Source organism: Antechinus flavipes, chromosome 5 (assembly GCF_016432865.1).
Source record: "Antechinus flavipes isolate AdamAnt ecotype Samford, QLD, Australia chromosome 5, AdamAnt_v2, whole genome shotgun sequence".
Taxonomy (NCBI): Eukaryota; Metazoa; Chordata; class Mammalia; order Dasyuromorphia; family Dasyuridae; genus Antechinus; species Antechinus flavipes.
Window position 1 is genome coordinate 91,980,670 of NC_067402.1, and position 15,787 is coordinate 91,996,456.

Here is a 15,787-nt window from a genome sequence, read left to right on the forward strand (position 1 = left end):
TTTTACTGTCTATTTCTTCTTGCAGCTCTCTTAGTTTCTCTTTTAAGAATTTAGATGCTACCCCACTTGGTGCATATATGTTTAATATAGATAGTGCTTCATTATCCATGCTACCCTTTAGCAAGATATAGTGTCCTTCCTTATCTCTTTTAATTAGGTCAATTTTTGCTTTAGCTTGATCTGAGATCAGGATGGCTACCCCTGCTTTTTTGACTTCACCTGAAGCATAGTAGATTTTGCTCCAACCTTTTACCTTTAACCTGCATGTATCTCCCCGCTTCAGGTGTGTTTCCTGTAAACAACATATTGTAGGATTCTGGCTTTTAATCCATTCTGCTAACCGCTTCCTCTTTATGGGGGAGTTTACCCCGTTCACGTTTATGGTTAGAATGACCAATTCTGTATTACTTGCCATCTTGTTAACCCCGGTTTATGCTTTCCTCCCTTCTTTCCCCTTTCCCCCCCTTCCAAGTATTAAGCTTGTGAGCACCCCTTGCTTCTCACAGCCCTCCCTTTTTAGTGTCCCTCCCCCCGCCTTAGAGTTCCTCCCCCTATCTTACCCCTTTCCCTCCCAGTTCCCGTATTCCCTTCCGCTTAGCTTATTCCTTCCCTTTCCACTTTTCCCTTCTCACTTTTCAATGAGATGGGAGAAGTTTCACCATAGATTGAATATGTCTTAAGATTTTTCACTTAAAGCCAATTCTGAAGGCAGTAAGTTACCCACTATATTCATCCCCCTCCATTCTTTCTCTCAGATATAATAGGTTTCCTATGCCTCTTCATGAGATGTACTACCCCCACTTTACCCTTTTTCTGGTACAATTTCTAGAACAAGGTATACATGTATTCTTTATACATCTATATAGTCAAAATATAGTTCCCAAGATTAATCTTTACCTTTTTAGATTTCTCTTGAGTTCTATATTTGTAGATCAAACTTTTTGTTAAGTTCTGGTTTTTTCATCAGAAATAGATGAAATTCGCTTACTTCGTTGAATGTCCATCTTCTTCCTGGAAAAAGATGCTCATTCTCGCTGGGTAAGTTATTTTTGGTTGCATACCAAGTTCCTTAGCCTTTCGGAATATCATATTCCAGGCCCTTCGATCTTTTAATGTGGATGCTGCCAGATCCTGGGTGATCCTTATTGTGGCTCCTTGATACTTGAATTGGGTTTTTCTAGCCGCTTGCAATATTTTTTCTTTCATCTGAGGGTTCTGGCATTTGGCCACTATATTCCTTGGTGTTTTGATTTTAGGATCCCTTTCAGTGGGTGATCGATGAATCCTTTCAATGTTTATTTTTTCCTCTGTTCCTATGACTTCTGGGCAGTTCTCTTTGATAATTTCCTGGAAGACAGTGTCCAGGCTCTTTTTTTCATCATGTTTTTCTGGGAGTCCAATGATTCTCAGATTGTCTCTCCTGGATCTGTTTTCCAGGTCTGTTGTCTTCCCCAGAAGGTATTTCACATTTTTCTCCATTGTTTGATTTTTTTGGATTTGCTTGACTGATTCTTCTTGTCTCCTCGAGTCATTCAATTCCACTTGTTCAATTCTGATTTTCAGTGAAGTATTCTCTTCACTCACTTTTTTAAAATCTTTCTCTAATTGTCCAATTGAGTTCTTTTGTTCTGTGGAATTTTTTTCCATTTCGCCAATTTTGTTTTTTAGAGAGCTGTTTTCTGTTTCCAGTTCACTAATCCTATTTTTCAAGGATTTTACTTCTTTATCCACTCTCTCTTTAACTGACTTCTCCAGGCTCTTTTGCCAAGCCTCCCTCTCCTTTTCCCATTTTTCTTCTAGCTCCCTTGTGAGAGCCTTTTTAATCACTTCTATGAGGTTCATCTGTGCTGAGGAGCAGACAATCTCCTCCTTTGGGGATTCACCTGGGGACTGCCTGTTTTTAGTCTCCTCAGGATTTAGAGTCTGCTCTCTATCTGTGTAGAAGCTGTCAAGGGTTAAAGTCCTCTTCAGCTTCTTGCTCATTCTGTCTATTAATCAGAGACAAACTACCAAAGAAAAACAGAAAAAACTGGAGTCTTTCTTTGGGGGGGGGGGGGGCTTGGTGTGTTATCGAGCTTCCTCTACAGACTGCAGGGGGCAGCAGTGAGGCACTAGCAGGACTGTGCTGCGCCTGCGCTCTGAGATCCCAAAGCGTGCTGAGTCACTGAGGGGGGGGAAGGGGGGGGGCGGCCAGGTCCTGAGAGACTCCAGCTGTTTGGGGTTGTATTCTTCAGCCCCGGTGTTTTTAGTTTCTCTGCTGGGCTGTTGACTTGCTGCCGGAGGAAAGTATCCAAACCTGTAGCGAAGCTCTCCCCGCAGAGACGGCTACGATCACTCTCCACCCCCTCTCCAGTCTGCTCCTGTGCCCTCACTGCCGCTGCCCGCCGCCTGCGCCCGATCTAAAACCACCCCAGCCCTCCAGTAAAGACAGACCTTTCTTGGCGGATCTCAAGGATGGCTTCTCTTGGTAACTATTTGTGGGTTTTTTTCAGTCAAGCATTGATTCAGAGGCTTGTAATGAAATGGATAGTGAGAGAAAGCGTGGAGCTTATGCAGCTGTGAGCCTCCTCTCCGCCATCTTAACCGGAACTCTTTAATTCTGGAGGATTTCTTTAATATCCATCTTCCATAACTCAAATCTGATGGGAGAAGTCCTAGATCCAATAGATATTAAGGAGACGCCAATTTCAAAATTGATGTAATCTTGAAGGAAGATTAATTACTGGACATATAAATCATTCCAAGGTTGTGAATCTAAGTGATGGAGGTTATTGCTGCCATGGCTGTAAATAGGGAAATTAGGAAAGGGGAATGATGTACTTTGAAGGAAAATGATGAGCTCCGTTGTAGCCCCAAATCTGTGCTCCTTTATAGATTATGAAGAGCCCATGGGACATGCAAGTGGCTATAGGTAGAGAGGAAATAGTCTTGGGAGAAGAATAGCTGCTCAGGAGAGGGATGAAAATAGAGTATGTAGATTAGTGAGTGATCTGCCTAAAGATAAAGCTATGAGATCCTGACAGATCACCAGGAAGAGGACACAGGAAAGAGTGTATTTTACTATAAGCTGCTTGAGACAATGTCCTTGTTTTTTGGGTGCGCATTAAAAATGGAATGCAGAAAATTACCCTTGTGAGAGGATTCATGACCACAAAGTGTGGAAGATACATTTGAACTGGGAAGGAATTTTGTAGGTCATGATTCAGGTCACACTACAGAGTAGATATGTATGTTCTTCATCTAATGATAACCTTAGACCTGGCTGCAAACTTTTGTTTTTGCCTCTCCCCTCACTATGAGCAGGAAATGATTATTCTCACTAGGCTCAATCTAGTTCCTTCAGATAAGTGCTATTGAATGTAGCACAAAGTAGCAACACTGATCATGAGCTTCCTGATAATGTGTAGACAGAAAGTCACTGAGAAACAAACTGAGAACCAAAAGATGTGAACTATTAATATAGGATGGAGTGGGGAAAGTGGAGGAGACAAAGAAGAGAGAAAGTGTGCCAGCATCTGCCTTAGACAGCCCTGACAATTCCACTGCAAACTAGCTATTGAATGATAAGAATGTATCAAATTAGAAATTGTGTTGTATTGGAAGAATTTTTAAAATTTACTAGGTGAGAGGGACAAAAATATAAGCAAGACAGTCCCTGTACTTAGACAACTTACATCGTAAGGGGAAGATATCACATATAAGGGAATGATGGACAAGTAAGAATGTTTGAGACAGTGAAGTCAGAGGGCAGGATGGTTAGTTACACAGGATGTTGCTTGATTGTTATGTCTTTTCCAATCTTGAAGTAATTATTCTTCTATAGAAATAGAAAGTGTGAATGTGGCAGGGAGAGAAGGGAAATAAAGGTTATGTCAAGTCAGTTAAACAAGCATTTATTATTTACTATACACTGGGCAGTATACTAAATAGTAGGGATACAAAGAAAGGCAAAAAGGGGTGAAGGAGATTAGCATTTCTCAGTACCTGAGTCAGGCACTGTGCTAAGGGCTTTGAGCTTTACAAGTATTATCTGTTTTGATCTTCACAACAACCTTGGGAGATGAATTTTTATCCCAATTTTTCTGTTGAGAAAATTGAGAATAATTAAAATTATGTGATTTTTCCAGGGTCACATAAATAGTGTCTTAGGCCAAAATAGTTGTTACAAAGAGTTAGATGGGTTGAGAATGAGTCCAGATCTGCAAAGAATGGAATAACTTAGAAAATATAATTCAAATTAAGTCTAAAACAACTTATTATACATGGGGCATAGGATGTATAAAAAAAGTAGTCGACATTGTTAAAAGTGGGAGCTTATGGAAAGCCTAATGTGAAATACAAAAGGAGTCAAAATTATTCCATTTTGATAAAGAAAAGTTCTGGAAGCAGAGGTCACAACACCTTGATAGAGAAAGGCCACCAACTGACTGAAATCAAAGAATCAATACACTTTTCCATTACAGCTATTGTTTAAGTGACTACACACTTTCTAGAGGATAATTATAGTTCTATGCATTCTAAAGGATACCTGGGTATTAGTGATTCAGAAGCTGAAGGCCAGGGATACAATTTTATGAAACAAGAATGAGACCAAGGACAAGACTGGCCTTGGATCTAAAACTTCCCCAAAACTAAAAATCTTTCTCCTTACTGTATTATCCCTGAATTCCCTTCAAAAGTAACAAAACTTCCATTCAATTTTGCATACAACTATGTAATTGATAGTCCTACTAATCTCATGCCATTATATCCATATGCAAACATCTTTAGTGGCTCCCTATTACCTTTAACAAACTCTTCTATTTTACAGATGTACAGACTCTGGGGAAGTTAAGCTACTCATTTTGTATCACATGATTTATAATTGCCTTCTCTAGGACTTGAACACACATCTATTTGTTATTATACATTAATGGATTAGCCATACTGGGCATTTTTATTTTTAAAAAAGGTATTTTTGCACCAAAAACATGAATGAATTGTGATTGAACTTTAGACAACCTTTGATGGAACAGAGAATCTTAGAGCTGAAAAGAGTCTTAGATATTATTTAATCCAGCTTCATATATGAGGAAACTGAGGCTCAGGCATATAGCCTGATTTCCTCAAGGTCCCAGAAGTTTAGAAATAATCTCCTAACCCTGATTCCAGTAAACTTCCTTTTATTCACTATGACCTCAGTCCATGAAACAATCATAATTTACTGTCTGTATTCATTGTCTCTGTCCTGTCCAATTTCTGTCCATATTCATAATACCAAAAGGGATGATTCCACCCAAAGTTTCTACTATGTGTTTAAACTCTATTGTTTCTGTGACTGTTTCAGGTAAACATGAGAAGAAGGAAGATGAAAAGAGATGAAAAAAATCTCTATGGTAAGGTTCATTTAATATTTAATTTTCCCCTGGTATATATAAAACAATTTTTAATATTTGTTTTTAAAACTCTAAGTTCCAGATACTCTCTCTCTCTCCCACCCCCACATTGAAAAGTCACATGTAAAGTTATGCAAAACATTTCTATAAAAGTCATATTATGAAAGAAAACAAATTTTCCCCAAAAAAAACAAGTAAAATAAAGTTTAATAAAAAAAAAAAGTATGTTTCACTCTACAGTAGTCAGACAATCTGTTCTTTCTCTTAGCCTACATAGCATTTTTCAGCATAAATCCTTCAGAGTTGTCTTGGATCACTATATTCTCTCTCTCCTTTGACCCTATCCCTCCCCAAAAGTGTTTTACTTCTGACCACCCTCTCCCCCAATATACCCTGTCCCTATTCTCATAGGCCTATTCCCTCCTACTTTCCTCAAGGATAAATTCGATTTCTTTCCCAATTGACTCTTTGTTTTTCATTAAACTTCAGTTTCATCATCTATAAAATGAAGTTCATAGAATCTCAGCTTTAGAAGGGAGGAACCTATAGTAATTATAATTTTTTCCACCTAAAATAGAGCTAGGAGAGGGAGGTAGGGGAAGGGTCAGAGCCTTCTGCAGACTATTTCCAATGGCTTGACACCATGGGAAATGACAGCAGGAAGGGACCAGATTTGTTTTCTCACTTGTTAAATAAAATAGTCATACCAGATGGACTGACTTGTTTAGGCCATAGAATTAGTCAGTGGCAGAACTACAATGAGCAGTTGAGTCTTTCGGATTGTACTCTGAAAAATGAAGGGATTGGATTATTTCTAACATCCCGTTCTACCTGTGAATCCTTTCACCAACTTCACCAACAGGGTTGTAGAAAGAAGAAGATAAGATTATGAATAGAAAAGTTCATTGGAAAGTATAATACTGAACACATCTCATGGGATGGGGTTGTTTAGTCTAGGATACTTGCCATGAAGTGATCCTCTGGCTAATGACACCTCCCTGACCTTTCTTCTACACAGATTCCTGGCTCTCAGTTCTTTCCTCTCTATCACAGTGCTTGGATTCAGCCAACTGGAAATGGTTTTTGGATTATAAAAAGGCATTCTGGGGATCCTATTAGAGAAATGTTGCCAGAATAAATTCCTACCCACCCAAGAGGTCTAAGGCTCCTTGTCCAGCACTGATTTTTGATGCTGCTCATATTTCCTCTGAATATTCTTCAAATTTTCTAGAGCAGAGCGGGTCTGATTTGACTCCTCTGATGCCATATTCTCCTTACAGAAAGCTCCCTTAGAATTCTGTCCCTGGCCTGTTGGCTCTTCTCCCAACTCCTCTTTTAGCTGCTTAATATTTTCCTGGATGTAGGTATACATCACATTTGAGTAGCAGCACCAGTCATTTTTCCTAAGAACCCCTTCTACCATCCCCATCAGTTCCTTTAGTTGGGCTTCCTGTCCCTCTCCTTCAACTTTATTGTTGAAACCACAGTGAAATCCTTTATAAACTCTAGCCAGCCAGAAGAAGCTTTTGTTCTCTGTATCATTTAAATATTCTTTCAGGGTTCCCTTCCTCAAGTCTTCTTTCCTGGTGAAGACAAGGATGGTGTGAGACAGGATTCCAACTCCAAATATCTCCTGGATGCGCCTGAGGGTCTCCTTGTCCTCACTGGTGTACCGGCCCACCTGGATCACCAGAAGCAGGGCATGAGGTCCTGGCGACGAGAGCACCATGCTGCGACAGATCTCCAGATCTTCATTTGTTTGGACTTTGGAGGAAAAGATATCTGGGGTGTCGATGACAACAAGTGTCCTTCCATCCCATTCTCTACTCGCTCTTTGGCAGCTCTTGGTCACTGGCCTGGAACTGAGCTTTGACTCAAAGACTTTCTTGCCAAGGATGCTATTTCCAGTGGCACTCTTCCCACTTCCTGTCTTCCCTACCAGGATGAGTCTCAGCTCTTTTGGCATCATTGGATCTGGAAAGCACCAACATGAAAATGAGAGGGTCAGAATTTTGAAGGATGCAAACATCCCTTTTCTCTATTGAGCCAAATTATATTGGAAAACAAAAGCCAACCTGTCATTGTTCTTGTTAACAGATGGACCATGGGAAGTCAAAATGGCTCTTCCCACCCTTTTAACATCTGCATTACTCCTCTATCATGAAAATCTCTGATCTCTTTTATCCCTCATGCAACATGAGCTATCATTAGATTATGAACTTCTTGAAGACCAAGACAATCTTCTGTCTCTGTACCTCCTGGGTATACAACACAGTGCCTGGCCATAGTCACATTTAATAAATTCTTAACAGACTTAATAAAGTCTCACTGACCCAGTGTAGTCAGGGGAGACAGCAATACATGGTTAGTAAATTCCATAAAGATGACTGACATCTTACACAACTGACTAAACAGCTTTACAGCAGATTTTGAATCAATGTGGTTGACACCAGTTTGATATGGTGTCTGATACCATCATGGTAGTTTGGGGTTATAATCTGTTAATTATACTACTGTGAGAGAATGGATAGGACAGTGATATCTAGGATAATATTGTTCAGAGTCAAAATTCTTTCTAGGCATTTCCCTTTAATAATATAGCTAGAAAGATCAAAGGCTAAGAGCTAGGGAACAGGAATTGAGAATATAATTTCAAAAAGATTAAATCACTCTTGATCCACTAGATAAAGCAAAATGTTTAGCCCAAAGCATTGTTTTCTCATTTTGTGACATTTTCCAAATTCAAAATTTTTATCATTGTTAGTTTCAGTTTTCTGGACATAGAGTGATGTCATGACAAAAGGATTGGGGAGGAGGAAGGAACTATTGGCAGTTTGGGATTTTTTTCTCCAAGCTAGAAATACTTGTATTTAGATGAGTGTTAAATTAATTGAAAATTTCTCTTGTAGATGGAGAATACACAGTATTCTAACACAGAGAATACAGTATTATTTTTTTTCTTTAACATACAATTATATGAATATATGTGTCTCATGAAAGAATTCTCAATTCTCTAAAATTAAAATGTACTAAGAAGTACTTCACATAGAAATGGACTGAATGAAATTAAATTCTTTCATGATTCATAATGTACTTTATTTCATCATGAAAAATGTCAATTATCAGCCATAAATAAGCAAGAAAATTTGAGTTATTTGAGTTTTGGAAGTTAGAGGTGAAGAATTTTCTGTGCATGCATTCTTTTATATTTTTTCTCATGCTTGCCCAATTTCTCATCTACTAAATCTCTTCTTTTGCAGAATATTTAGAAGACATATGAAGCTACTCTAAAAGCAAGCAATGATTATAAATTTTTTCCACTTTTAATGAAAATTATCATGATGGCTATTATTGTTGTTATTGTTCTTACTTTTTCCTATCCTGATTATGTTTCGTCAATGACTATTAAAGGTTGCTTTAAAGCCCTTCTATTTCTTCCTTCTCACCCCCTTCCTGGAGTCAAAATATCTAAGCAACCTAGCAAAGCAGCCTTAGAGAGATCACAATTAACCCACCAGTCAGAATTTATCAAAAATATATTATTAGAGATAGTATAGTAAAAGGCAAAGAGTCCTGGATGTGGTATCTTAGGATCAGAGTACAAAACTTGACTTTTCATTTACTATTTGTGACTCATGACAAATTACTTACTCTTTTTGGATCTTGTTTTTCTCACTTGTAAAATTAGGACCTTAGCGTAATGAATGGAGATCTATGTTCCCTCCCATCTCTTAATTTGTGCCTCCGTTTTTCTTATATGCAGTTTTCTATCATGACAGAAGTTTGCAATCTAGTTGCAAAAATAAATTTGACTCACATAATACTACAAAATAATATAAGATAGGACATAATGAAATGCCAAACTGTAGGTAGCAAACTCCAAGAGGGTGATGGCAGAAAAGAGACTGGTAAAAAGTAAGAAGGAAAAGATTTCATTTAGGGACTTCCTTCTAATATACACATTCTTTCCAATTCTCCCTTTTCCTTCTTCCCTACCTTCTCTAGAGTATCTACATTTTATTTTCTTACCAGATCTAATAGCAGGTTTCATAAAGATACAAAACTGGCCTCCATTGTCATACACCATTTTGTCAATCTTCTCCAGAAGTCCATTCACTTGGAGTCGTTCCTCCTGTCCTGTGACTCGGTAATTGAAAGCATAGTACTGAAAACCATAGTTCCTAATGAGATTCTGAAGAGATTTATTTGTGTTCGATATGAATTCCATCAGGTCTTTGCCTGCCAAGTCTTCTTTCCGGGTAAACAAGAGGATCACATGTCTCCTAAGAGCCTCTTCTCCAAAAACTTTCTTGATGTTCCCCACCACTCTTTCATCTTCCTCTGTGTAAGAGCCCAGTGAGATCACCAGGAGGAGGGCATGCAGGCCTGGGGAGCATAGAGTGGAGAGATGGTGGAGCTCTTTCTGGGGATCTGTTTGGGAAAAAATATCTGGAGTGTCAATGAGCACAACTTTTCGTTGTTTCCAGATCCGCTGCTCTGTCCTGCACACTTGGGTCATGGGCTGTTCGCTGAGTCTGCACTCAAACACACACCTGCCCAGGATGCTGTTTCCTGCAGCACTCTTCCCTGAGCCATGTTTTCCTACAAGAAGAATTCTCAATTCTTGTATCTCATTGTATTGCTTGGGCTCTGTCATGTGTCCAAACCCTGTTGGGAAAAACAGACGTTAATTAAATAATCTTTTCTGCAAAAGGCAACAGAGTTCAGCAGAATTTAGGCAGAACTTGGGACCTGAGTAAGGTGTCTCATTTTACCAGTCAAAACAGAGGTCTCGAGAGTGAGTAGATCCTAGAATCTCTGAGTCAAAAAGGTTCTCAAAATGTTTCTCATGTGAAAATTTCAAATTTCTTCTGTATTAGTTCTAGTACAACCATTTTATTTGGAAAGTAAAATAAAGCCTGCTGAGGCTTTTTAGAATTTAGCTAAGAGTTCCAAAAGTTAAAAACTAGGATAGGGCATATAGCAAGTAGAAATGCCTAATGTTTTTCCTCTTCGTTGGCATAGGAAAACCTTTGAATTGGGCATTTTTGGAGATGCCTATTAAGCGTTAGACTTCAATCTGTCTTGAGGTTGATCCCCTATCATTTCCATACTTGAGCAATAGGGTATAATCATACTGGTGAATCAGACAGATGCAATGTGGTGACAAATCAAAAACACATTCTGGGAGTTTTCAATCCAGATTAGTGCATTAAATTTCAGTACTGTCTAAGAATGCAGAGGGTCAAATTTCTCCTGATGGAGAATAGGTGTCAGTATAATAGAGTGAGGACATTTAGGAACTAATTTGAGTTCCTTTTCATTAAGGGTCAGAAAAAGGGGGCTATTTCTTCATTATCTACTTTTTAATTTGTCATGGACAAAGAAATTAAAGCATCTATTTGTTCCCTACAGGACTTATACAGAGAGCCCAGAACATGCCTCTTCTGTTGACTTGACTTGATTTGGTTTAACTTGATGGGATGTGCCTGGAGCAAAAAGGACACTCCTAAATAAAACTCCAGCTATGTTCAGTCTTTGCCCGTGCCATATTCCTTTCTTCCATGCTTTTACTCATGCTCTCATGTTATTTCCCTTGACTAAAATGCCCACCTTATCTCTTCCTAACCAACTATCTCTTGTTTTAACCTATATAGACATGGACATAAGATATCAGACTGTAAAGAGGTAAAATAAAAATTGAGACATGGTCTTACCCGACACATTAGCTTCCTTTTGATAGGTCTTGACTATATTCACCAATCCCTGAAAAAAATAAGAGAGGAAGGGTGGGGAATAATCTTTGTGAATCACCAAACTCATCTTTCCTCAAAGAACTGAAATAAAAATAAAAATATATTCTTTAAAGATCAATCGTTCAGCCTCCTAAAAAACAAAAAGTAGTCCTTGATAATATGAATCAGAGATGAAATGATAGGCACTCTGCCCTGCCAAAACCTTGGGATTCTTAAGAAAACCAGTGAGGCTTGCCCAGAAAGACAATAAGTTGTTAGTCCCATCTTGCTGCTGACACTACCTGGAAATCATCCATTCTAATTCTCTCATCTTACATTAGGAGAAAACTGAGGTCTCCTGATGTATACTGACCAGTTTGCTTTAGATTTTACCATTCTCTGTCTAGACTAGACTTCTATCTCCTGAACAAGGCTTTCTTGTTCCTACAAATCATTAGGGCCTTCTCTCAATACTTTTTTCTTAATTGTGTATTTTTTTTAACAGTTATCTGTGTGCCTGTTCTTTCTATTTGGTAAACTAAGACTCTTGAAAGCGCAGAGTGTTTCATTTTTGTTGCTGTCATTTCAGAACTTAGCAGAATGTCAGCTACATAAAAGAAGCTTAATAAACGAATTGAATTGATATTAAATAAATGAATTCTCAAAAGGTTGTATTATATATGTAGCACTTGCCTGGGATGTGAACATGTACTATGACCTCTTATCAGGGCACATGTGCTCTAACTCCAAAGTACAATCTACTCACTCCTTTTTGGAACTAAAAGCACCACAAAATGTCAAGAGATTATGTTGATTATTGTAATTCTTAGATTCAAGCTCTTACCTGGGACTCTTGGGCACTTGATGGTTTTGGTAACATATCTGCTTTGGAATTTATAGTATTTTCTTTCTTTCCTATACTTGCATTGAAGCGTACATAAAATCCATCATTCTTCTGCATTAACCAATCCATCTGTTCAAGGAGATTCCTAACCTGAATATCCTGTTCTTCTCCACTGATTTTGTTGTTGAAAGCACAGTACTGACTCCCACAGTTATGAACCAGTTCCTTGAGGTATTCATTATCAGTTTCTTTAATATACTCTGGAAGTGCCTCATCTTCCAGACTTTCTTTCCTTGTGAAGAGAAGTAACATGTGCCTTGTGGTTTCAGCTCCAAATATCTTCTGAATACCCTTCACTATCTCCTTATCTTCCACTGTCTGATAGCCAAGAGGGGTCACCAAGAGCAGGATATGGGGGCCAGGGAAACAAAGGGTCATGCAATGCCTGATCTCTCGTTCCCTATATCTAACAGAGATTCTTGAGGAAAACAAATCAGGGGTATCAATGACCACAATTTTCCTTTTCCCCACAATTCCACTTTCTTTCTTGGAAGTTTTGGTCACAGGCTCTTCACTATATTTGGATACAAATACTTGCTTCCCCAGAAGGCTGTTTCCTGTTGCACTCTTCCCTGAACCATGTTTTCCCAGAAGGAGAATTCTTATTTCTGAGGATCCAGAGGCCACTTCTGGCTCCATCTGCAGCTTCTGGATCTTGTTAGTTGGCTCTGTTGGCACAAAAATAATCTATTGATACCCATTCTCTCTGACCATCACAAGGCTATCAGAATAACTAGAGAGTACATATTATTTACTTACAGTTTAACATCATTCAACAGTCATTCACCAAGTGGTTCACTACATATAGTGACTGGCTGGTAAATAGGAAAAAATGTGAAGCCATCATCCCTATTGTTTACCATTACAATTCAAATCAAGAAAAAAAATTTCCTAAGTATTCATTAGGTAAATTTGTCTGTAATTTTCTTTCTCTGATTTGACTCTTTCTGATTTATGTATCAGCACCATATTTGTGTCATAAAAGTAATTTGTTAGTTTCATTCGCCTATTCTCCTATATGGTTTATGTGGTACTGAAATTAATGGTTCTTTAAATGTTTAAAATCCATCAGGCCCTGAGCATTTTTTTTCAGAAGTTTGTTGATTCCTTGTTCAATTTCTTTTTCTAAGATTGGAATATTTAAATTTTAATTTTAAATATTCTATTTCTTTTTCTGTTAATTTGAATAATTTATATTTTATAGATAGTCATTTTTAGATTGTCAAATTTGTTGGTATAATTGGGCAAAATAGCTCCTAAAATTGTTTTAATTTCCTCTTCATTGGTACGAAATTCACCCCTTTCATTTCCAATAATGGTAATCTGGTTTTCTTCCAAAGAACTATCCCTCCATGTGGAAAAGAGACAGACATCTGAGATTCCCAAAAAGAAATTGCACAGAAGACATATGAAGTCAGAAGAGGCGACATACTATGATGTTCATTTTATCATGTTGAAGAACATTTTTGAAATTCTTAAGTCAGGAAATTTAAGCTGACTTTCATTTGAAAAAGTGATTTTGTGTCAAAGACTATTTTTATATACCTGTAATGAAAACCATTGCTCAAAAAAAATTGGGGAATGGCTGTCAATTGTGATTATTTTCAATTGTAAGTATTTCAGGCACTTAATTTAGTAATTGGAATTGGTAAATATCTTATCTAACTGGCATTCTTCTGGGAAAGGCAGGGGTAAAATTTGATTATTCAGACAGCTCCATACCCTTACAAACTGTAAATAAATCTCTTAGAGTCTGAGAGTCTGTAATTTCATTGAGTGGATTTTGTGAGTCAATTAAGAGTATCTGATCAATCCCAGCAACCCTTCAAATATTCCAATAATGAGGAATGTCATTATGAATTATAGTTGCTAAAAAGCCCCTTACCAAAGATTAAAGCTTCATCTGTAGTAAAGGGGGTCCTCACTGGGTCACTCCTTTCACTGCTGTAACCAGTCCAGCCACCATCATACACAGCAGAAACTCGGAATCTGTACACAGTCCCAGGAGTCAATCCATTAATGTCCCAACAATTCACATTATATCCTGTTCTGTGTTCGTACCATTTTCCTTGCCCCTCTTCATCTACAGCTTCAGTTTCCTCTTTATACTCTATTTTATATTCCTTGATCTTGTCGTGTACTCCACAAAAATCTGGACTCTGCCAGTCTAGGACTACATACTCTGGTCTCATGAAGACAACTTTTGGCTTCCCAGGAGGGCAGGTGGGAGGACGTGTCCTCACAGTAATGCTTACATCACTGCTCTCACTGAGTCCCAGCTCACAAACCTCAGCAAATTTGAACAAATACTCTGTGCTAGGCTCAAGGCCACTCACTTTGAAGACCTCTGGCTTTCCAGACACAGGGATGACAGTCCAGGCTTCTTTGCCTACAACCTGGTACTCTATCTGATAGCCAGTGATCTTCTCCTCCCTCCCACTTGCTGGGGTCAGTATGATCTCAACACTGTCTTGTGTGATCTCAACTATCTGGGGAGGAGGAGGTTTGAGTGGCAGCTCAAAGTTGGAGCTGACCTGCAGTCCTTTTTCATAGAGATAAATGGAGACCCCCTGCTTCTCCTGGCCTGGGACAGATGCCACAATGAACCGAGTCTTCTCAGTGGAATGATTGGCCCTGGCAAATGCTGAAAAGGATTCTGCCAATTGTATGGCTTTTCTCCTTGTCTCTGTGTCCTTGACCCAAGAGGAATATGGCTTTTGCTCACCGTCAGGATTTAATGGTGCTTGATTCCAAAGCCACTGTTTCCAATCTGCTAAGTAGGATTCCTCCTGCAAGGAGGTGAATGCAAACACCAGGACAAATCTGTGGGGAGAGCCTAATACCACCTTATCCAATTCATTCTGATCAGCTACGACCTGCACCTCCTTCAGAAGGGTGAGGTAGGACTGTATCACCTTCATCTCAAAGACCTTCTCAGCTAGGAATTCTGAGAGTCTCCTGGTACTGAATGGGGACTGGCTTTCCCTAGATAAAATACTGGTTAGCTCATCTTCCTCTGCTCTGCCCGCCCGGATCAGGGGTAGTACCTTGGCTATTTCCTTCTGTAAAAGCTGTCTGTGCAGCCTGTTTAGTTCTTGGAAAAGCCTGATCTTTTCCTTAGTTGCAGAAAAGACTGAAAGATCTGGTGCCTCCAGCATGTCATTGCACCTCTTGTCACACTCACATAATTTTTCCAGAGTGTCCTGGGCTTCCCATACCAACTTCATGCTGATCCCTTGAACCAGCCTGGCAGCCTTGCAGCTCAACTTCTCCAAAGGGTACAGCCAGACTTGGAGGGGCACCCCACGGCCCTTAAGCAGCTTAGGAAGGGAAGCATAGACCTCTACTGCATCTTCATAAGTCAATGGATTGGTCTCAAGAACAAAATCCCCATAAAATTTACACCTGAATTCCTTAGTTGATATTATTTGACTGTCCTCCATTTTTACCTCTCCCAAAACTTTTCCTGATATTTTGGGAATCTTTTCTACGTTAGCCTTCAATATTCCTTCTATATCCTTGATATTTTTATCCATGGAACTTTTCCGATCAAACACAAAGAAAGCCTGAGCCCCATAGAGCACAGCAGTGACCACGTGGGTGGCAGCTCCATTATCAAACACATCATGATAAGAAATATTTTCATCTCCCAAGTGGTTCATTGTTAGGTGGGAATACTGGGTAGTCGTACTGTATTTGAGAGTGACCCGAGCTTGCTGTTGGGAGGTCTTGGTATCACCTAAATATTTGGCAGAGCCTCCTATTTCAACCAG

The 15,787-nt window shown here is 38.9% G+C and overlaps 1 protein-coding gene across 1 annotated transcript; it reads right to left on the reverse strand.

Annotated features, from left to right (window-relative positions):
* Window positions 1-3,877: 3,877 nt before the first annotated feature.
* On the reverse strand, window positions 3,878-15,676 carry GIMAP8 (GTPase, IMAP family member 8). The gene is made up of 5 exons (XM_051962370.1): window positions 13,900-15,676; window positions 11,955-12,682; window positions 11,093-11,141; window positions 9,405-10,043; window positions 3,878-7,349 (listed from the first exon to the last, which is right to left on the reverse strand). Exons 1-5 carry the CDS (start codon window positions 15,674-15,676, stop codon window positions 6,535-6,537), a joined length of 4,008 nt encoding a protein of 1,335 aa, XP_051818330.1. The 3' UTR covers window positions 3,878-6,534.
* Window positions 15,677-15,787: the final 111 nt, after the last annotated feature.